This window comes from Rousettus aegyptiacus, unplaced genomic scaffold (genome assembly GCF_014176215.1).
Source record: "Rousettus aegyptiacus isolate mRouAeg1 unplaced genomic scaffold, mRouAeg1.p scaffold_m13_p_6, whole genome shotgun sequence".
Classification (NCBI taxonomy): domain Eukaryota; kingdom Metazoa; phylum Chordata; class Mammalia; order Chiroptera; family Pteropodidae; genus Rousettus; species Rousettus aegyptiacus.
This window is the reverse complement of record NW_023416309.1, coordinates 88584657-88608129: the sequence shown is the minus strand read 5'-3', so window position 1 is coordinate 88608129 and position 23473 is coordinate 88584657. Positions and strand designations below refer to the sequence as shown.

The 23473-nt window shown below is 36.5% G+C and overlaps 1 protein-coding gene across 6 annotated transcripts in view; it reads right to left on the bottom strand.

The window, feature by feature from the left end:
- The window catches only part of TRIM37 (tripartite motif containing 37), a 103551-nt gene that overhangs the window by 5780 nt on the left and 74298 nt on the right, over positions 1-23473 (bottom strand). For 3 of the 6 annotated variants that reach the window (XM_036222845.1, XM_016123066.2, XM_036222847.1), the window contains 6 exons: positions 23063-23191; positions 22509-22698; positions 20598-20728; positions 10246-10356; positions 8845-8923; positions 7689-8255 (listed from right to left, as the gene is read on the bottom strand). In XM_036222845.1, the coding sequence (XP_036078738.1) occupies positions 8228-8255; positions 8845-8923; positions 10246-10356; positions 20598-20728; positions 22509-22698; positions 23063-23191 (668 nt within the window). In that variant the 3' untranslated portion in view covers positions 7689-8227. Of the gene's footprint in view, positions 1-7688; positions 8256-8844; positions 8924-10245; positions 10357-20597; positions 20729-22508; positions 22699-23062; positions 23192-23473 lie in introns of those variants that run through there. The other 3 variants (XM_016123067.2, XM_036222844.1, XM_016123068.2) reach the window with 3 other exon arrangements.

Below are 23473 nucleotides of genomic sequence, written 5' to 3'. Positions count from 1 at the left end.
AAGATCATATTTTCAGCAAAGATGAAAACTATAAATAGAAATGCCAGCACAAAAAATACTGTAACAGGGACGATGATTACCTTCAACTGGCTAATCAGTAGACTACATTGCTGAGAAAAAAAAAAAAAATCAGTAAACAAAGCCAATAAAAATTACCCTAACGGAAGAATATGAGAAAAAGAGTGAAGGAAAAAAACAAAAAAATAGGCCCAAAAAAGAACGCATTAGAGCTGTGGGGCAGTGTCCGTTTAACATATGCATAATTAGAACCCTAGAAGAGAAGGGTAATGGGGCAGAAGAAATAATGGCTGAGAATTCTCCAAAATTAATGATCCTGGACACCAAACCATAGAATCGAGCTTAGAACACTAAGCAGGGTAAACAGCAAAAGCACACACTAGGAAAAAGAAATCTCCTTCCAGACGGTTTCACTGATAAATTCTACCAAACATGCACCACCAAGTGTATACATTCTCTTCTGGAAAAAAGAGGATTCCTTTTATTAGCCATCATTATTCCGATATCAAATTAGGTGAAGACAGAACAAAACTACAGACTAACATCCCTTGTGGGTACGGATGCAAAAATCCTCAGCAAAATATTAGCAAAATGAGTATCACTACATACTTGTTAGGATGCCTAAAATTAAAAATCAGTACAAAGTTTTTATGGGATTTAACTGGAAGCCTCATGTTGCTGTTCACTGCTGGAAAAGTCTGGCAGTTGCTTACAAAGTGAAGCACGTACTGACCACATGACTCAGTGCAATGACTTCTAACATCGAACTTCACAGATTATAGGCAAAGTCTTCTACAAGACTGCAGATACGAGCTATAATTTTGGGTGTCCAAGGTCACCCTCATATCTGACCGGTTAGCTACAAATCCCCCCCCCCAGAATAGCGCACAGGTCTCAGGAAAATACTTTACTTACAATTACAGTTTTATAAGGATATAATTCAGCACCAGGTAAAAGGAGACACATAGGTGAGGTCTAGGAGAGTCCCAATGTGAAGCTTCCTTGTGACCGGGACATGTTACCCTCCTGAAACATCAATGCATGACAATACAGAGTACTGCCAACCAATGAAGCACATCAGAGCTTCAGTGTCCTGGGTTCTTACTGGGGTTCCATTATGTAGACATGACTGACTCACTGGAAATGAAGCTGAACGAGTCAGACTTATATCATGTGACTCAGAGCCCCAATCCTCTAATCACACATTTACTCTTTCTAGCACAGCCAGCTCCCCTCCCGAGTCATTTTGTTAGCATAAGCTAGCGGGACCCACAATAAAATAACAAAGACTCAGGAATTTCTAAGCACTTAGAGGCTATATTCCAAGAGGCCAACCAAATCATCCATCACACACCCAGCGATCCCTTTCCAAGGCATGTATCACCTTTGAGAATGAAAACTTGTGTTCACCACAAAAATCTATGCACAAATGTTTATAAAATTCATAATCATCCCAAACTGGAAATAATCCAAATGTCCTTCAATGGGTAAATGAATAAACTGAGGTACATTCATACAATGCAATACTACTCGGCAATAAAAAGGAATTAAGTACTGATACACACAAGATGGATGAAATTTAACTGCATTTTGCTAAGTAAAAGGCTACATATTGTATAAGTCTTTATATGACACTCTGGAAAACAAAAGGGACAGAAACAGATTGTGGTTGCCCATAATGGAATTTGGGGTACGGAACTGTTCTCCATGGTGGCAGATACATGACTCTGTCAAAACCCATAGAACTGTATATACCATGTATGTAAATTTAAAAGATCAACCAGGATGTTTGGGGGACGAGAGAATGCAGACTGTAACAGATGAATCTAACTATGTTACAAATGAACCACATAATCACACTGAAGAGAATAGGGAAGAAACTAAGGTAACTGAATATTAATACCTAAATAACTTTGGGAAAGTGTTTTGACATGATACTAAGACTATACAAAACATTGTACTGTAGGTAGTAAATTTCTCACAAGGGTATAGGTCAATAGTTCTGAAATATAATATAATATGTAAACATATTATAGCTAGTGAGAGCCATGCTGTTAGAGAAAGATGTAATAGAGAGAGGCGGCTAAAATGAGTGCTGTGGAGTTGAACTGGTATTGTAGGTGTCAATATAGACACATGGTTTTTCTTCTTCAAATAGATTTACATATACATACATACAGAGATACACAGAGAAATCAAAAAGATGTTTGCAAAATTATATATAAATTTCTAATGCTATCCACTGAGAGGGACCAGTAACGATAAGTTCATTAGCACCCAAATCTTTGTCTCTAAATACCATTGTCCAAAAAGAGAGCAGGGAAAATACAAGATGAGCCTGGAGGGTCTTGTGGGGTCAGGGAAGGGAAGGGAGGAAGGAGAGGAGGAAAGGAGGCTGGAACGTATCAAAAGGATACAGGAGCCAACCTGAAAGAGTTTCCAATAGTCAAAACTGGAATGCACTGAACTGTACAATAATGACAGTATTGGGTCATAACTCAAAGAATAAAATAAATATCCATGAGTATACACCGATATTTAAGTAGCTGAATAAAAAAATGAATGAAGAATACGGGACTTTTCCTTACAGAATCCTAATAATAAATGTAGAAGGAAACAGGGAAATGGAAAACCACCATTAGAACATTGCAGTAATAATTGCCTTAGGCAAGATCCACTCTGGGGAGCTAAAATTAGTGGTTAATAGTAGAAAGAGAGTATCTGCATAATCTCAAAGTATATTTAGTAATTACTAAGAGAAAAGTAGTAAATGGTGGGGATTTCTGGCAGAAAACACCTTAACCAAGTAATTAAGATTAATGTCAACAGTAAATATCTGCATCATACAGCCCCTGATATATGCACTCAGAAGGGCATATCACCTCCATGGGTGCCTTCCCAATAACACATAATCTCAAATGAATACGAGAAAACATCAGACAAACCCAAACAGAGGAACATTCTATATAATACATTTGACCTTTCACTAACACAAGGGGTTAGGGGAACTGACCCCACACACAGAATGAAAAGATGCATGTAACTTCGGACTCCCCCCAAAAGTTAACTATAGTCATCCCTTGTTATCTGCAGGGGATTGGCTCCAGGACCCCACAGTCACCAAAATCCATGGATGTTCAAGTCCCTTATATAAATGGCGCAGAACAATGCACACAGTCAGCATACTCTTTTTGATCCAAGGCTGGATGAATATGCAGATGCAAAAACCTGGGATACCAAGAGCTGAGTGTATATTTATTGGAAAAAATCCACAGAGAAGCAGATCTACACAGTTCAACCCATTGTTCAAGGATCAACTATAACTGGCTATCTTCAAAATGTCAAGGTCATGAAAGACAAAGAAAGACTGAGGAACTGTCCTAGACTGGAGGATACAAAGGAAACATGAGAACTGAATGCAATGTGGTATCCTGGACTGGATCCTGGAACAAAAGTGCATTAGCAAAACAACTGGTGAAATCTTAACAAATTCTGTAGTTAACAGTACTGTAAACAAGACTAACTTTAGTTTTGATCATTGTTATATTGTTGAAAGGAGAAGCTGGGTAATGGGTATACAGGAATTCTCTCAAGATTTTTGTGTCTTTTGTGACTCTAAAATTAACTCAAAAAGTTAAAAAATAGGACGTTTAGGTTTAATTATTAGGTATCAAAATGATGGGCTTGGTTCAAGTGTGATAAATTGGAAAAAGTACTAGACTAGCAATTTGTTCCATCCTTGCCAGTGGTGTTAAACCCTGAAAGAATCACCACCTCTGTGAATCTCGAGTTTTTCTGCCAAATGAACAACAGACAACCCATCTTACCTCAATGGTTACTCAAGGATTCAATGATACAGCTGGTCAAAGTTGTCCAGAAATGATATGCTGGTACATAATGCAAGTATTACTATGATATCCTTAGGCAAGAAAAAAACACTATTAAGGAGAAATTTTCTAGGAATGAACTGAAGATAAAAATACTAAATACTGAGTAAGGCAATGGTGGAAAAAATGACTAAGAGAAACTATGTTCTTCAGCAAAAGGGGGAACATGATTTTTTGGGAAAAAAAGGGTTGGGGTGGGGACTCTGTTAGGGTACAGAAAGTAGGACAAGCAGAGAAACTGATTGGGAATATTGGTCCTTGGATGGACTGTGGGTGATGACAGCTACAAGCAAGAGAGATCTCATTTGTGTCAGACCTCTTGCAGATCAGATCTTGAGCACACAATTGGGAGAGGGGAAAGTAACTGGAATCTTCTTTCTTATGACTTTTCCCTCCCCCACTGCCACCTGAAATCTAGCACAGCAAACCACATCAAGGAAGAGGGAAACTGAGGGTGCCTGGTGCCTCTGAGAAACTGAATGCAGACTTAGATGTAACATGCTAAAAACAAGGGAAGTAATTACATTTCCCAAAGATCCCACTACAAAAAAGTTAACAGGTCCTTCATCTTTTGAAGAAATCTTTTGATCTTTTAGGCTTATTATAGAATGAATGGGATAGAAACTGCCCATCACAAAACTAAGTACAAAACGACTAATCAAATATTTATTCTTTTTTACTTAAAAATCATGATTTTTCAAATTTAAGCTTTCTACAATGAAAAAAAAATGACATTCCCATTAATATCGATGATAGAGCAGAAGTCAGCAAACTATAAAAGGTGTGAAAGTAAATATCTTAGGCTCCAGGGATCAGGTTTCATTAGTAGCCACTGAACTCTGCCTTTGTAGGGCAAGAGCAACTATTGACAATCTGTAAATGAATAAATGTGGCTAAGTTCCAATAAAACTTTACCAAACTAGACAGTGATAGGGACTTGGTCCAAGGACAGTAGTAGTTTGTCTGCTCCTACAGAGAATGCCAAATAGATACTTGCTAGTTGAACCCCAGAGGTTTTCCTAAACAATCTGTGTTAATTTGTATACACTGCATACTTCCTACTATAATTCACAAACAGCATTAGTTGAGGTGAGTTGGAGCCAAACAAAACAGGCATGATTTTCTTCATCACAGGAGAATTGCTTTTGAGAACAGTCAGTCCTCACTTAACATGCTCAATAGATTCTGTGACTTTAAGCAAAACAACATACAATGAAACTAATTTTACCATAGGCAAACTGACATACACAAAAGTTAAATTCCTACAAATGATGTGGAACGAAATGACGTTATTTGAAGCCCTGCTGTATGCAGTTCACCTTTCAGCTACCTATGAGTTTGTTTTTGCTTTTTGGTGAAACCTATTGTCAACTTTAGTTACAAAAATGGAGAATTTTATACCAGGAGGGTAGTTAACAATATCATTTCTTTAGAATCTTTCTTTCTTTTTTTTTTTTTTTTGCTTTTCGAGAGACAGATTTTATCCTTAATCATTGAGTCAAAATATGCTACAAATGGGCTGGGTTCCTAGAACACATGAGAAGATAATGTGCCATTAAGTTCAAATAATTTTCCCTACAAAATTTTGTGCAAGTATGAAAAACCAATACTTTCGAATTTTCCTACAGCTGTTAACAATTAAAAAAAAATAGTCTTGCTGACAAATAAACTCAAATTCCACCAGTTTAAAAGAATCTCAACAGTTCTCCATTCAGCTAAAATTAGAGCTGTATTTATTTTAATACATAATCTGAGAGCCAGAAAAATACTTGAGATTCAAGTGTACTGTGATCCAAATATCACTATTACACCTGGGGAATCCACTGACTGAAAAAACCTCAAAGTCCTGAAAAATAAGAGCAAAGCTTATGAACATTTATGATTAAAAAGAATTTTAAAAAACTCCCCCCAATAAAGGACAGAGATACCTCAAAATGCTCTTACAGTAGTCCCCCCTTATCCACAAGGGATATATTCCAAGATCCCCAGTGGATGCCTGAAACCACAGATAGTGCCTTATATATACTGTGTTTTTTCTTCTACATGCGCCCCTATGATAAAGTTTAATATATAAATCAGACACGGTAAGAGATGAACAACAATCACTATAATAAAATAGAACGATTATAACAATACTCTCCAGTAATTCTTGAATTTTTCAGTCCAAACCTATTCCCGAGTCTGTGTAACCATCACCGACTTGGTGTCACTCATTTCAGGGGATCCCTTCCTGAAGTCTTCGAATGGGCTCGATGCTTTCTGGTGTAACATGCTGCCATCAATCAGAACATGTTTTCTGTTCATGTCTTCTATCCACAAATTTAATGTCTTTGTCTTAACTAAGAACTTATCATGTACCATCGACCTAACTTTTGCCATTTTAGGTATGACAGCAAAACTAGCACGAATTTTCTTTTCCTTTTTCACAATTGCATGGATAGAAACAGACTACAGTGAAAATTTCATTTTACTATAGATCTTAGCAACCTCTGAATAGCCAGCATCGCTACTCTTGTGCTCTGAGGCCATTATAAAATAAGGGTGAACACAAGCGTTATAATACTGAATGGTAACTGAGACTGCTGCCAAGTAACTAATTGGCATGTAGCACATACACTGGACAAAGAGATGATTCCCATTTGGCAGGACAGAACAGGATGGCACCAGATTTCATTATGCTACTCGGAACAGCACACAACAAAAAACTTATGAATTGTTTCTTTCTGGAATTTTCCATTTAATATTTTTGGACCGCAGGTAATGGAAACCATAGAAACAAAACTGTGGGTGTGGGGAGGGGGCTATTCTATGTAGATTAATGAACCAAGAGGATAATTAGATCACTCATGCTTTTAACAAAGTAAATTTCCCCAACTGAACAAGTCTATTCTCAGGCTTCTTAGTTCTTAACCACATGTGGTTTTCTGTACTTTGAAAATAAAAAGAATTATAAAGGCATGTGGAAAAGTATTTAGTTCTAGATCAAATCTGTACAGGACAAGAAATGGCTAGGACATAGTGAGAGTTCAAAGTATCAATCACACTTGTGTTTATGCATTCCAATGTGTTTCATTAAAAAATCTAATCAGTTTTTACAATGGGTTGCTCTCAATGCTAAAGGTACAAAATTCCTACATTACAGTATCAACTATTACAATGTAGTGATAACAGAAAGCTGAATTAAAAATATGACCTTATCAAAATATAACAAACATGAATACATTCCCATCTAAAAGAAAATAAAATGTTAAGGAACTTAGTAATGTTTGAGATCAGTGCGTGATAAACTACCAAATAACTATACAATAGTATAATAATGCTAACATGTTAGTAAACAAATGCTAAATTTTTACTTTTAAGACTATAGTACTTGAATATTTCCAACTATTAAAGGAGAAAAAGTGACCATACATATTGTGGAGATATAAATAAGTCTCCTAATTTTCTCATGTGTTTACTAACAGTCTACAGAGCTCAACAGCCTCTATAAGATACAGCGGGGATCCCCAACCCCGGGGAAGTACCTGTTAGTGGCCTGTTAGGAACCATGCCGCACAGCAGGAGGTGAGCAGTGGGCTGTGAGCAGTTTCATCTGTATTTGCAGCCGCTCCCCAGCGCTAGCATCACCACCTCGGCTCCACCTCAGATCATCAGGCATTAGATTCTCATAGCAGCACCAGTCCCCGATGCCAAAAAAGGTTGAGGACTGCTGATATACAGGCAATATGAATAGGAAAAAAGGGAGGCTTCCTGTCCCACTTTTAATAAATTGCAGAGGCATAATATTTTCTCAAATTCATTTTATTAACAAAAAGTGCAAACTGTTTTGAACAAAAGCAAACCGTGAATCATAGCGATCACCAAGACATTAGACATGGAAAAGGGAACAATATTCATTAAGTAAAATATAAGCAGATGAGATACTTCTCACATGTCTATATATTCATGCTTTTTCAATAGTCTCTTAGTCAACTTTCAGTGTAATTTTCACAAAGAGTATAGCAGCTCAAACACAAATGCAGGAGCACAATAGCAAGGTTTGGCAATTATTTGGGGCTAATTTTGAGTATAAAAGTAAACCCGATCCAGTTTCATGTAAACCATTGTGCAATATGTATAAATCTTTAAATAGGTGACACTTAAATCAATGTCCAAGGAGAAGAGGGTTTTAAAATACTTGTTGCACTTTAGTTGTTTAGAAAGAGGCAGAAAAATGAAATTTTAAATGATCTTACATATGTTCATATGACCAGGAACATAACGAATCCACATTAACTTAATTCATTTAAACTTACTTTTGTAAAAGTCACACAACAGAAAGATTATGTGCCATTAATCAGTGTGCCAGCACTTGAACAAAGAAGAAAAGTTAATTTTAGTCAGTCAATATACTCCAAAGAGGAGATTCAATCTAGTGTTAACTTCAGTTATTCACATAAAGTATCTACAGGACAGAATCTACGTGTAAGTAATTTTGTAATTCACTAAGCTACCGGCACTAATGAAACTATAAACTGTGATTAAAACCCAAAATATAGGGTGGTCACTTAAACACAACTGAGCATCTAGCCAAAAACAGAAGAGCATGGATGCTGGGCGGGTTACTGAGTGCATGCACTGTGTCTAGGTACATTTTCCGTCAATTGCCTTTCTACCATAGTAGACAAAATGCTTTATAAATATACTATTATACTAAATTAAGGTCCACACTGTTATCCTTTACATTACACAGAATTCTTCCCACGCTGTTAATTTTTTATATGTACTAATGTCTTATCCTAGAATTAAGCTACTTCCTAAAGTTCCAGAATTACTATTTCAGGTAGATATGATGAAAAAAATTAGACCAAATCTGACTGGTGACAAATTTGAGCACCAACTACAGCAAATTTCAGGGACAAGACAGCTTGCGAATCAGTTCTCTTGGTTTGAAAATTACCTTCCTCTGTTTTCATCAGTATTGAAGCTGAGATCTTCAGGGCCTATTTGTTCACCATCAGGAAAACTGGAATGCGTATCTGAGATAAAAAAAATTAAAAGGAGATAACATGTTTTAAAGACTGGTATTTTCTTTTCTATGTTTTTAAATGACCTTAACAAGTGTGTTTTTTAAGCGATAAAGATTTGCTAGGTTGTGAACAAATCTGTCTTCAGAGAACTTGTGACGTAAATCAGGTATAACCAAACATAGGGGGAAAATAAAAGAGAAAAAACAAAATGCGTAACAGATATCCACAATTAGAAGAGGAAGGGCACTGCCTCGCTCATGTGGTCCTCCCGGGGAGACGAGGCAATGACGATGATGTGCACTATCAAGACTGACTTTGTAAACCTAAGATGCATTTCAGAGCCAATGGAACTGCACAAGCAAACATCTCTAGAAAACCCATCGGCATTCAAAAAACTTGCTCAAAATTTGGCTGCTTCTTTTAGGAGAGAAAATTACTAAGAGTATCAATACTTAAAAATCATCAAACGTTTGGTTCTGTAATGAAAAAGACACTGGAACATTAGGGAAATACATAAAATATAAAGCTGAAAATCAGCATAAGCCTGAAAATGTTATCATTCCAGGAAATCTTGAGAAGGAATGCTCAGATTAATCATTAAGGTCTCTGGATAAAATATTAACAATATGTGATGGATGTTATTAACTAAACTTACTGTGGTAATCATTTTGAAATATACACATACATCAAATCATTGTTATATACCTAAAACAAAATAACAAAAAATACTAACAATGAAGGTTTCACTTGGTGAGTTTTTTGTCTAAGACTATTTTTTTTTTTGGAGGAAGAGGGAATAAAAATCAATGATTTCATAATCTGAATACATTTCAAAGAAATCAGAAGAGGTTACATTAGCTAGGCTACAAAACTCTCTGAAAAGAAAAAAACACATGAAACCTCCTCAGGGTTGGCAAATTTTTTCTATAAAGGAGCAGATAGTAAATCTGTCTAGCAGATAGGTCTCTGGTAAAAATTTTCCTGTCCCTCCCAACCAACACTTCACAACACATACAAAAAGCTATTCTTAGAGGTCACAGGTTCTATGGAAGGCAGGCTGCCCACCCCGCTCCAACAAGTAGCATCCATTAGGTATCTGACCAGTCAATGACCTACCAAACTTTTTCAGTACTCACCAGTTAGTTTACCCCATAGAATGTTGTTTCACAAATAAATATAATTAAAAAAGAAAAAGAAGCAGAAGCAGCAGAGCAGAAGAAGCAGAAGCAGAAATAGAAGCAAGAGAAGCAGGAGTAGCAGCAGCAGCAGCAGCAGCAGCAGCAGAAGAGACGGTTTTATTAATTTCTGTGAAATGACATCATGAGTTGCACCTTCATCTGGGGGCTGTGCCATGAAAGAGTCGTTGAATCCGCCCATGCTGGTGTGCTCTTCCTGCTCCTCATTCTCGGTGTCACATTCAATATCACTGTCGCTACTCATTCCTGGCAAGAAAGAAGGGGAAAACATGTTTCTGACAAGAAGCCACTTCGAGTAAAAGGAAAGGAAGTCCTCTTATCTACTAAACTAATTCCTACTGAATTTTTCACCAAACGGCAAGACAATATAATACACCAAACAAAGGAAAAGCAACCACACAAACCTGTTCTCTTTAGTTAGTTTATTTTTGTCCTCAAAGCTTAAAATTATGCTTCGACAGTATCTGAAAATTATGATTTGAAACCAGTATTAATTTCAGTATACTGAGGATATTTTTTCCAAAGCAAAAACACTGTTTTTTTCTAGTCATCAGAGATAATAGGAACTCTTAATCCTGATTCAATATAGGTATAATAGTTTCTAGTCTAAAACATGTAGAATCAAGTAATGAAAACAATTACACATTTACGGACATTAATATGTATATATGCATATAAAAAAATTCTAGTAATTTCAGCAATAAATCCCATTTGGGCCTATCTTCTTTTGGGTTTATCAGCTGATTTTTAAAAGAAAAATGCTATAGAAAGTACTTCTGTTTCAAAAAGACAGTGATCAAGAAAACCTGAAAATTTTTCTGCTACAAATCCTTATAAATATAAAATCAAAATATTATTTTAAATAACAGCCACATTTAAAAGAAAATCCTCAGTTGCCAAAGCAAAGCAGGATAAGGTAAACCAGTGGGTCAGATGCCACAGGTGTCCGGAGAGCTTAATGTGAGGGTCTTTCACACTCGTTTGGGGATAGTAAAAAAAATTTTGGACCCACCATAAAAAGATAGTTGAAACTAAGACTAAAACTTTACTTCCTGCATAAAGCTAAAATTCGTATTGAAAGAATAGCCTAGAAAAAGTCTGCCTACTGATACAGGAAGACAGCAGGGAATTTTGCTTCTGCTGGGCTCAGCTCAACTTAGAATTCAAACTAAGGCCTGTGTACCTAATTTAGGTTTGGGATTTAAAGTTGAGGTTCAAATCTCAGGAAATGAACATAAAATCTGGTGAGGAGCTAATGTTATTAGAACAAAGCTAATGTAAAACCTTTGGAGGGAAGGTTCTAGGTAAGTTCTTTCCACTCAGTCTTTCCCACCGAATGCAGCTAAAAAACCTCAACGGAATGCATAAAGCAGCTATTTAAGGACCCTGAAAACAGGAAGAAGCATACTGGTATAGACCAGAATCTGAAGTACCGCCAAATTGGCAGATTTAAACAAGACCCAGCGTCTCATAAAATCATATTAAAAATGCTCAGGATATAATCCAAAATTACTTCAGCATATGAAGATCAGGAAAGGACAATCAACAAACATCAGCACTGAGACAAGAGATGTTAAAATTATATAACAAAGACTGTAACACAGATGTAAAAATGCTCATGAACACCCCTGAAACATTTACAAAACCCTCTCAGGGGGTAAGTTTACACAATCCAGGTCACAAGACATTGCAGGGGGAGGAAAAAAAAAACTTTCCAAGAGGGAAAAAAAGTCTCAAAAAGGTGTGTTCTAATCAAAATTTACAAAATAAGGCAAACAATCTACCTGAAGAGTCAAGCAGATACACAAAAAGGAAAATATCATGACTTGTTCATAAAACAAAATAACTTGTAAGAGACTACATAATTCTGTTTAACGTGGAAAATGAGAGTGGATAGATTATTTAAAAAATTACTAAACAGACCTTCTAAGAAATGAGTCATTAAAATTAAAATATTAACAGATGAATTTAAGGAAAGTTGAAAAAGAGGTTAGCAAACTTAAAGACAACCTGAGGAAATTAACCGTAACACCAAAGAAAAATGAGATGAAAACTATAAAAAAGGAGGTTAAGAAACGAGGGGATGAAAGGGAATGGTTCGAATAGACAGCTATAGAGGTAACAAAGTAACAAAAGGGGGACAAGAGAAAATGGCTGAGAATTTTTCAGAATGAAAAGCTTTCTGAATTGAATGGAAATAAAAATACAACATATCAAAAATTCTGGGATGTAGCTATAGCAGTACCTAAAGGAAAATTTATAGCATTTAATGCTATACTAGAAAATAAAAAGGTCTCAAATTAATGATCAAAGCATGCACTTTAAGGAACTAGAAAAAAAAGAGCAAATAAACTCAAAGTAAATAAGATAATAAAGAACAGAAATAAAATTAGTATAAAACAATAAAAGAAATATAAGAGGCAAACAAAATTACCAGTATCATGAACAAAAGAGGGGACATCACTACAGATTCTACAGACATTAAAAGGGAAGAACATATACAACAATGCTCACAAAATCAAGAACATAGATGAAATGGATAAATTCTTTGACAGACTCAAACTACCAAAGTTCATTCAGATAAAAATAGATAATCTGAATGGATATTATAACTACTAAAGAAATAGAACTGTAGTTATAAAAAAACTTCCAACAAAGAACACTATAGCTCCAGATGACTTCACTGGTAAATTCTTCCTCTTCTGTTTCAAGAATTGTGTGTATTATTTCTCCCCTATATATTTAGAAGATGCTGACTGAGTGTATGGACAGTTCTGAAATCTCCTCTTTCAGCAAAGAAAAAAACTTGTCCTGTTCTTTGTGAACAACACTTGTTTAGAGACCAAACCAGTTACTTCCACGAAGCACCACTACTACCACCTTGTGGCCCTTCATGAGACTGTTGCTAAAAACACTGAAACCCACTGGAGTGCTTGAAATTCTAGGTACAAATTTTACCACCTGGTAACTAGTGTTTCTGAATTCCTGACAGACATTAACCTTCAGGATTCACAAACACAGAACTGAACTTCTCTGGAATTCCTAAAATCTTAAGTTATTCTTTAAATGCTTACGACATTATTCAAACTCTTGATTCATTTGAGATCTTTTTAAAAAAATCGTTTAATTTGTAGTTTTCCAAAAACTGTGCCTACAGTATATATTCAAATATTGGAAAATACGGTGAGCATTACTAGGTAGCATTCAAATAATGTAACATTTATAACTTTTAGCAAGGTTTCTAGCACTGCATAGAATCATGTCAAAAATGCCAATTTAAGGAATTATTTTGCTTCCAAAACTTCCTATTTCTTGGAACACCACTCATTAGATTCCTAGAAAGCATAGCATAAACTCATTAATATCTACATAACAGCAGACAGGGCCATGAGCACGTGCTTATAAAAGGCAACAGCTTTAAGCAGGACTGGTTTGACTGTGAGCCCTTTCCAAGGTGCTTCTACTGATCCTAACCTTTGATTCCAGGTTATCAGCATTTCCAGTTTTGACTTTCCACTTGATGTAAATGGAATCCTTCAAACCAATAGGGTTTCTGCGTTGTTAAGATTAACAGGAGAATTAGAAGAACTTTCCCATTTTTTTTTGACTTGACAAATTTTTCTCAGGATTCAGAAGAATATGGAATGCATTTCCCAAGAAATGCTGGGAAGGAATTTCTGCATGAAAACATTAACTGGTCTTTTATCAAGTCCTAAGATCTGGAAGTTCCCTAGCTTTGTGAATGTAAGGAGAAAAACAAATTGGTCTCTTGACCTCTAGCTTACTTGTTGGACTACTAAGTCAACAGGGCCTGTACAACCCATTCCCATCAGTAACTGAGAAGGAGTAAACACAACAAAAGGGCAAATACTTTCATTTTTTAAAAAAATGAGACTAGCTGCTGTCAAGCAATAGGTCAAAAGCTATTTGCTGTGCCTTGCCCCATGTATTGCAATGATTACCCGCTGCATTAAATAATGATTATAGCAAACTAGCTCTAAGAAGTTCGAATACTGGATCTTTCTTGATCTCACCAGATGTCAACAGGTTTTTACACAACTAGCTGTCACTAATAGTAATTACAAGGTACCATTAAATGTTTCAGAGATGTTAATGTGAAAAAAATTACACCTTCAAATAAAATTTGAAATAGCCTATTTTTATATCAATCACCTATCATACCACATTTTTGAGCAACCACCATGTGCTCAGCACTATCCAAAGCTAACTGTTGTTCAAGGGTGCTCGAATTTCAGATGCTTGGAGAATGCATTCACCACTTGTTACAGCAAACACTAATGCTTCACCAGCCTTCCTCCTTTCTGACAGAACTTTAATACTGCACCAAATGGCTATGTAAAATGGGTTGGGGAGGGGGACCAAATGTTTAAACTTTGCCAGGTTTCCTTTTCTTGTCGGTGATTAATTAGATATGAGGAAGTTAGGAAGTTGTTGAGAACGGTTTTGTTACTTCTTGGTCAATAAATACGTAGAAATAATCTTGTTCCCAGAACACTGTTCTAACTCATACAAAGTTTGGAACTACAGAAACCATCTTGCCATCCTAAAAGGAGCTGAGCCAACTCACTGAGTAGCAGAGTAAAAGACAGAGAAAAAAGGAGTTTTTGATGACAGTGAATAGCTAAATTTTCCAACCCTTAAACTGCCCTATCAGTTAGGTGAGACTTCTTGTTAACATAAGAGAGTAAATCTTGCTTATTGTTTAAGCCAACTGATTTGAATTTTTGTAACTTATGTTAAAATTCTTTATATTCCAAAAGGAATTGGCAATGTGGGAGGCTGCCAGCAAGGTTTGTAACTTGTGTGCCATGGCTTTCCCTGGAATGGGTGTTTTGATACCTAAGACTTAATTTAAAGTGACCTATGCAACGTCAGTAGGAACTTAATCAGAACATAGTCTCCATTTTAGACAGACTAAGGAAGAAACTGGTTTACTACAGGCATTCTGTAGGGTATCAACTGGTGGCGGCGGTGGTGGTGGTAGGGACACAGATGGTTAATATAAACTTGTCCCATATGGTCCCAATAGGAAAAAAGCCTGCTTGATGCCTGTCATGTCCAAGGAAAGTTACACTTTATTGATGCTCAAGAACATTTAGAGACCACTTGGTCCCAAAGTCCCAAATGCCTTGTTTTAAAGCTTCTTCAGAGAGCTTGAGAAAAAGAGAGGAATGTGTAGGTGAGGAGAGGGAGAGAGAAATACCAATCCACAGTGATCTGACACACAAAAATTTCCCTGGTATTCTGCTCTAATAAAGAGCCTTGTTCTTCCTAAGGATGGATAGAAGAGAAACCCACTCAACTTTCTACCAAGGCTTACCAGTGTGAAAAATAAAAGGTTTCTGAGAACTAGCTCCTGCTGATGATAGAATACCCACAGCAGTGAGTAAGGCCCCATTCTGCTTTCACAAACAAAGCACATTCCAAAAGGCACAAGGCTCTTTTTGTCCACTGTATTCCCTTCTTCCAGCTTCATCAGTAAGCCTTCTTCTCACTGCTTATCCTGAGACTTCAGTGGTAAATCAACAAATTGCAAGGATGTACTTATGCAGCACTGCTGATCTGTGTGTTTACAGTAACTTTTCTTATTGAGTTGTAGGTGCTTTATATCAAAACATTGCTTATAAAAAAGAAAATGTGTTACTGGGTAACACTCAGCACTTGGCTCTAAATCTCATAGTTTCAAGTCCACAGCAGATCCTAAATGGGGCCAAGCAAATGCCTTTCTCCAGTTTAGGATAAGCTACCAATGATCAGCTTCAAATAAATGAAACTAATGTCAAAGCCTCCCAGAGTTTTTTGGTGCTAAACATCTACTTATATTTAAAAACTGCTCTATGGTAATGTGAATTTATGATCTAAAGGTTGAAATTAAGAAATCCAAGTCATTCCTCACCTAGATTAATTTAACAAGCTTATCAGTTTTCAGTTTTCCTGTCCCCAGAGTTCCACACCTCGTGTCCACCCCGCAAAATCCATTCTACACAATGCGGTTAGAGTAGGAATTTAAAAACATAATTTTATTATCTCACTTCTTGTTTAAATTCCAAAGGACAGAGTCCAAATCCTAACTAGGACATACAATGTAAATCTTCATGATTTGACCTCTGCCTCCACTCTGGCCCATCTTTTGCCAGTCTTTACCTGGCCAATTCTTATTCATTCCTCAGGATGATTTTTCCGGGTTGGACTAGGTTAGTAGAGAGGTGATAGTTATGAGCAATGGCTTTGGGTTCAAATTCCAGCCTCCCATTGTAACTCTATGACTCTGGTAAGGTAAGTTACATCTCTAAGCCTGAGCCTACTCACCTGTAAGATCAAGATAATAAAGTAACTACATCATGTAGGGCTGTGTTGAGAAAACATAAGGTAATACTGGTGAAGTCTTTAGCAGTCTCTAATACATAATGAGGACTCAGTCAATATTCTCTGTTATTTTTATTATTACACACCTGTTCTTTAAGTTCCCGATATGCCCTATCTCAGCACTCATCATTCTGTATTATAATCGGCCATTTACCGGTCTGACACCTTACCACCAGCGGTTTCAGCTGCTCTCCCTGCCCCACTCCCACCACCACCAACACATATATCTCGTATACCTGAGTTACAACTTGCTCCCATTTGTAACTGTGACCTACTCTGGCAAGTAATTCTTAAGGAGTGGTCACCCCTGGTTGAGACTCATTCAACTCAACCAGTGGTTCTCAACTGGAAATGATTTTGCCTCTATAGGGACATTTGGCAATATCTGAACATTTTTGGTTATTGTAACTTGGAGGAGGTACTACTGGAACTTAGTGTTAATAGCCAAGGATGCCGTTAAACATCCTATAATGCACAGGGCTGCCTCCTACAACAAAGAATAATCTGGCCCAAATGTTACCAGTACCAAGGTAGGGAACCCCTAAACTAAACAGTGGGTTCAGAAATTACTTTATCATCAGCATCATATGTAATGCTAGGGAAATTAGAAGCATTTCATAAATGCTACATGAATAAAAAGAGACTGTAATCCTAGCACATGGTGTAAAAATTTAATCCATTACAATTTATAATCAGTATACATAAATACATGGAAACTAGTTAATCCCTACAGGTCCTTTCTAGAAAGAGCAATCATAATATTTCTTACTGTTCTAACAATCAACACTTCATTTAAAAAAATCCTTTCCATTTAATCACTCCTACTGAAATAATGCTGTCCACCACAGGAGCACCAACTAAGAAGAAAGACCAAAACATTTAGTGTTCTTTAACTGAAAAGCCTAAAAATGCTACCACCCACACAGCCTCTCACAGGGTAAGCAGAGGTAGATGCTGGCAGGCACCTGTATATATGCTTTGAACTACAATTTATCAATCACTGAAATTCAAATAAATGCAGAGGTGGAAGGTAGCAGAGTCTCACTGAGAAAAGAAAAAAAAATCTGGAGGGGAAAAAATGGCGTAGATAAAAAAGGCTCTGTTCATCCCTCTGGCAACCAAATCAAAGTTATGATGGAAACAAGGAGCAAAATAGCAAGAAAAAATCACCTGGGATCTAGAGGAACAAGCCATACAACTATAAAGAAATCCAAGAAATCACCCTGCAATGGCAGAAGGTAGGACGGGGTGAGGACGTGAGGCTGCCCAGTCTCGAGTGGCTGAGTGAGACAGAGGCTGCAGCAGCAGCAGACGCCTTTTAAAGGGGCACATCTGCGAGCGGATTTTCCTGGCAATGGACCTGCTCCCTCTGAGCACCAGTTCCGATTCAGCTGCATGCAGGGAGCACCAGGGACTTACAGGAAGACATTGTCGGACTGAGGGCCTAGGTGAGACTCACTCAGTACGGAAGTGCCAGTGGAATCCATTGTTCTCTGTTGAGCCCTCCCCACTACCAGTGCGCCGGACACAGTGATGCCATAGATGTGATGTCATCAAACTGAATAACAAAGGTCGCTCCGCCTAAAGGATTCTCTGAAACTCCGCCTCCCCCAACTCAAGTCCCACCCAAGCTACATCCAGGTGTATCCTCAGTGAGTCAGGTGCTCCTTGCTGAGTAGTCTTACAATGGTGAAGGCAGCTGGCCTTGGTTTCTGGTGTGGCCTTCTGAAGCAACTATAAGCACAGCATCTGTGGATTGCTTGCTGAATCTAAAAGGTGGCCCCAGAGGAGAAGAGGCTTGGGCTAAGTTTGGCCTGCAGCTGAACCCCTCTCAGAACTGTGCCACCGGACACCTACTTCACAAATCCACCGGGAGACTTAGGAGCTTTGCTTAGTACGTAGAAACAGACACAGAAAGGCAGCCAAAATGGGAAGACAAAGCAGAAACCATATGAGAGGACAAAATGAATATAATGGAATCAAGTAATCTAACAGATACAGAGTTCAAAGCACTGGTTATAAAGATGCTCAATGAACTTTTGGGAAGTGTAGATAAATTCAGTGAGAATTTCAACAAAGATATTAAAAACATAAAAATGGAAATGGAAATTATAAAAGGGAAACCGTCTGAAATGGAGAACACATTATTTGAGAAGAGAAGTACAGTAAATGGAATAACCAAAGTGAATAAAGAAGAGAATCACATGCTCTATCTAGAGGACAGGAAAGCTAATAAGGACACTCAATCAAAATGGCCAGAAAAAAGATGCCAAGACTATAAACGTAATTTAAGGAGCATATGGGACACTATTAAGGCTCCAAATATCCATCTGATCGGTGTAACAAGAAAATCAAGATGTTGAACAGCTATTTGAAGAAATAATGATGGAAAACTTCCCTAACCAGATGAAGGAAAGGGACATAAAACTCCAGGAAACTCAGAAAATTCCAAAATCAGGGATCTAAAAAGGCCTGCACCAAGACACATCATAATTAAAATGCTAAAGGTTAAATACAATGAAAGAATATTAAAAGCAGCAAGAGAAAAACAAATAATTACATATAACGGAATATCCATAGGACTGGCAGCTGATTTTTCAAAAGCAGCTATGCAAGACAGAAGGGCTTGGCAAAAAATATTCAACAGGATGAAGACCCAGGATATACAACCAAGAATAATTTATCCAGCAAAGCTATCATTTAGAGTTGAAAGACAGATAAAGAGCTTCCCAGACAAAAAAAAGCTAAAGGAATTTATCATCACCAAGCCAGAATTACAGGAAATGTTGGAGGGACTTATGTAAGTAGAAAAAATATGTATCAAAAACAGGAATAAAGAATGGTAACCACTACATTCCTATCAATAAGTACTTTAAATGAAAAAGAATTATGTGCTGCAACCAAAAGATAGAGTGGCTGAAAGGATAAGAAAACAAGACCCCTACATATGAAAAGGAAGGGGATGGAAAAAGATATTGTTTTGATGGACCTAGAAGGTATTTAAGTCAGATAGAGAAAAGATAAATACTATATGATTTCGCTTATATCCAGAATTTAAGGAGTAAAAAAAAAAAACAAATTAATCAAAACAGACTCACAAATATAGTGGATAATTTGGTGACGGAATGAGGGGAAGGGGATTTGGGGGGGCCTGGGAAAATGGGGTGAAGAGTTAAATTAATACAAATTAGTAGCTGATGGATGATTACGGGGATGGGGAGCACAGCATACGGAATTCAATTAGCATAATACACTGGCTAGGTGGAGGGTCAGGGGAGGGAGGGAGCAACTGGGGGAATCATTTTACAAACTATATAGATGTCTAACCAATATACTGTGTACTTGAAACTAATTAAAATTAAAAAAATTTAAACATCAAATATCACATAAAGTTGACAGGCTTTTTCGCTAAAATAAAAAGGACATAGCAAGGGCAACACTCATAAGCCTTGTTTCAGACACCTTCTGTTACTCAAAATTACAAAATGTCTTCTATGCTTTTAGATAAAAAATAAGAAACTAAAACATGTAGAAGAATACTAGAAATGTACCAAAAAATGAATTGGCAGAGTTGAAGTCAGTTACCATAAAGGACTTTTTAAATGGTTAAAGTTTGGAATACTTCTGTAAGACCTAAGCAATCTACAAACATTAATCAAAATGACTTTAAAAGATGAAGTATTTAACACTTAATATTCTAATTGTTTTTGAGCATGTCTTCTCCATAAGACTGTGAACATACATAATTTCATCTTTGCATATCTAGCAAAAATTCAATGCCTATCATGTAAGTGGCTTAATATATTTATTGAACGAGATTTTTCCCTCCTGTAAATGTCATAGGACATGTTCTTTCATGTAGCTGATTATCCACTTTGCCTTCCTGTGTGCTTAATGTCCTACTAAATCAAATTCAGCAGCACAATGAATGCTATGTTCAGATCAAGGATGTCAGATAGCAGAAACTGTCTCAATAACTTTTTTATGAAACCAACAACTCCCTACCACTAACACACAAAAAAAAAACAAACAAAAAAAACCCAAAAAAAACCAAAACATCATTCCCACCTCCCACCTAATTGTGATTTATCACTCCTTACCTTCCTCAGGGGCTCCTTCAGGTAGTATAGGCTGTAATTCTCCAGTTTCAGAATTATTTTCCAAGTCAGTCATTTGCATTCCTTCCAGACGACCTCCTTTAGTATTAACCCTCAAAGATGGAGAAAACAACCTGATATTTTGGTATAACAAGTCAGTGATACAATAATCTATATTTTCCTCTTGTCCTGAAATGAACATTAAACTAAGTAGGGTATATGGCACTGATGTTTAATACTAAATTTCAAGTTTATTTTTTAAAAATTCACTAGGAGACTCACAATGAAGATTATAAAATGATGGATTGTGTCAATGTCAATATCCTGGTTATCATAGTCTGTAAGTTTTGCAAAATGTTATCATTTGGGGAAAATGGGCAAGGAACATAGGATCTCTCTGTATTTTCTTTTAACTGCATGTGAATCTACAATTATCTCAATAAAAATTTGAATTAAGAGATAGAAATCCTAAATAATGTTCTCACTAATATGAAAATATTGTTGATATATATTATTAAGGAAAAAGGGTACACCTTTTCTATTAAAAAAAACTATAGTCACAGTTGCTTAAATATGCATAAAAACTGAGACGACATCATATAAAAAATTAAAAACAGCAAAAAAAATTAAGAACAGTAGGAATGTGTGTGGGCAGGGTGTTGGAAAATAGCAGATGGAAGACAAAGGCAGGGAAAATTTCACTTAATATTCTTTTACTTACATTTTTGAAACACTTATTAGTATTTAAATTTTTTGCTTACACAACTTTAAGTCAGGCAATGAAAAAAAGACACAAGCTGGAAAACACCACATGAGCCAGGGTGGTGATACAATTAATTGTAAAATTAGGGTTATAGCTAAGAGCTGCAGATATTTATAAAGGATTTTACAGTCTAGAAAAAGTCTATGTTCAAATACATTTAATCTTTATCACTAAAGGCGGATATCAATATCTCCATGACAAATAAAATATAAAAGATGGCTGCAGCTTCAACTTAAAAGGAACATGTATAAAGTCAGGCTAAGTAATGGAGAGGACAAGATAATCTCCAATGATTATAACACCTTCCACACTCAAATGAGCTAAAACAGAAAACTAAACTACCAGCTGTCTTTTTAGATTTGGTAACTATCTAGATCTTAAAACTATATAAAATTAAGTGAACTTAAAACATGGCACTCTTTCTCTAAATTTAATTCAAAGTTCTTTTCAAAGTCTCCAAGGTAGAACTATTCCACTGTTTAAATTTAGAAATGTATTTAATATCCATAAACTAGATTAACAGATGGGTATTAAGGCTCATCTAGCATATAGGCCATACATTCCACAACCACTCTATCTTTCGAGGGAATGGAAATTTAATTGACATTGCTGGGGTCTGAATTTGTTTCCTAGAAGAAACATAAAGGTGTTGACTACCATATATATATCCTTTTGGAAAATTCCAACTATGAGTTTTGAGGATGCTTTTACAAGAAGAGAGAAAAAAGATGAGATAAAAATTGGTGTTAAAATAAAATTGCTAGAAGTGCTTTGTTCCGCACAAAGTATGCAACAAAGACCTATGAGACATAATGAGGCCCAGCACAAATGTCTTTGAAAAGTGTGGGGCAGATTGCGGGGGGGGGGTGGGGGGGGAAGCTAACACACATAAACAATATCACAAGGTGGAGTTCATAGAAGGTTTTGTACCATTATTATCCTAACTTCAATGAAAATGAGCTCTAACATATTTAAACTAAATTTCTGGTACTAGTATATCCCACTAAAAAAAAAAAAAAAAGGTTTCTGACTTTTACAAGTTACATGTGAACTTTTAGTATGCTACAAAATTAACATAGTAGAAATTATTTTGTTCATTATGAAGCTATTAGTTATTATGCCATTAACATAAACAAAAGAACCTAACTTACCCCAAGGTGACCATTTTCCTCCTTTTCTCAACTGTAGGTAAGCCATTGATAACTGCAACCACAATAGCATCTGAATCCAAAGTTTGACACTGCCGGTCTTCGGATTTCGGCAGAACATCACTGACACTGCCATGTGTCAAGGCTCGGGGAGAACTGTGCCTGCTCCCAGACTGACAGCTTCCTGGGGAACCTACAGAAAAGGAAGGGGATATTCAGAATAAAGGAAAACAAAAAGAAAGTTCTCTCTCTAGTTTACACTTTAGAGGATCTCACTAAATATATACTTCTGAACTGTAGAAAAACTAAAAAATAATTTTAAAATATATCCCAGTCTTTTTGATCCCAAGTATGTAAAATTAAGGAGTCCAGAATATGCGACCTGAGGGCTGCCATTTTCTTATTGATGGGGTCTGTTCTGTTGGGAGATCAAGGAATGTTCGAATCAAATTTCAGTATTTTTGGTACCTTTAAAGGTCTAAAGCTATGCCATAAGATTAACTTCGATTAACAGACCTCTACCCACAGAAATTACATTCTGAACGCTCCAAATTTACCTTCAGACGGAGGCTGACAATCTCCTTTTGAATGACTATTTTCCCCAGAGTCTACTGCTCTTCGAAGTGATAGACTACCTGCTATACTGGACCGAGCTGGCTTGGGTGAATTACTCTTCTTATTTGTGGCTGCAAAGACATTTAAAAACATTTCTGAATATGATAAAACAGCACAAAATTTACTACCTAGGCAATCAGAGAACGGTTTACTCTTATACATGGAAGGTATTCTATCTACTGTGCCAAAGAACAAACAAACAAAAAAAGAGACACTCTGGTCTCAACTGGTTTATTTAGGGTTTTAGCCCAAAAGCATTCCTACTTTGTTGCTTTTGGAGCAGTGTTAACTTATAACACTAAAAAAAAATCAGTAAACTTCAAAAGAAAAATCATACCAGACACAAACTCCAA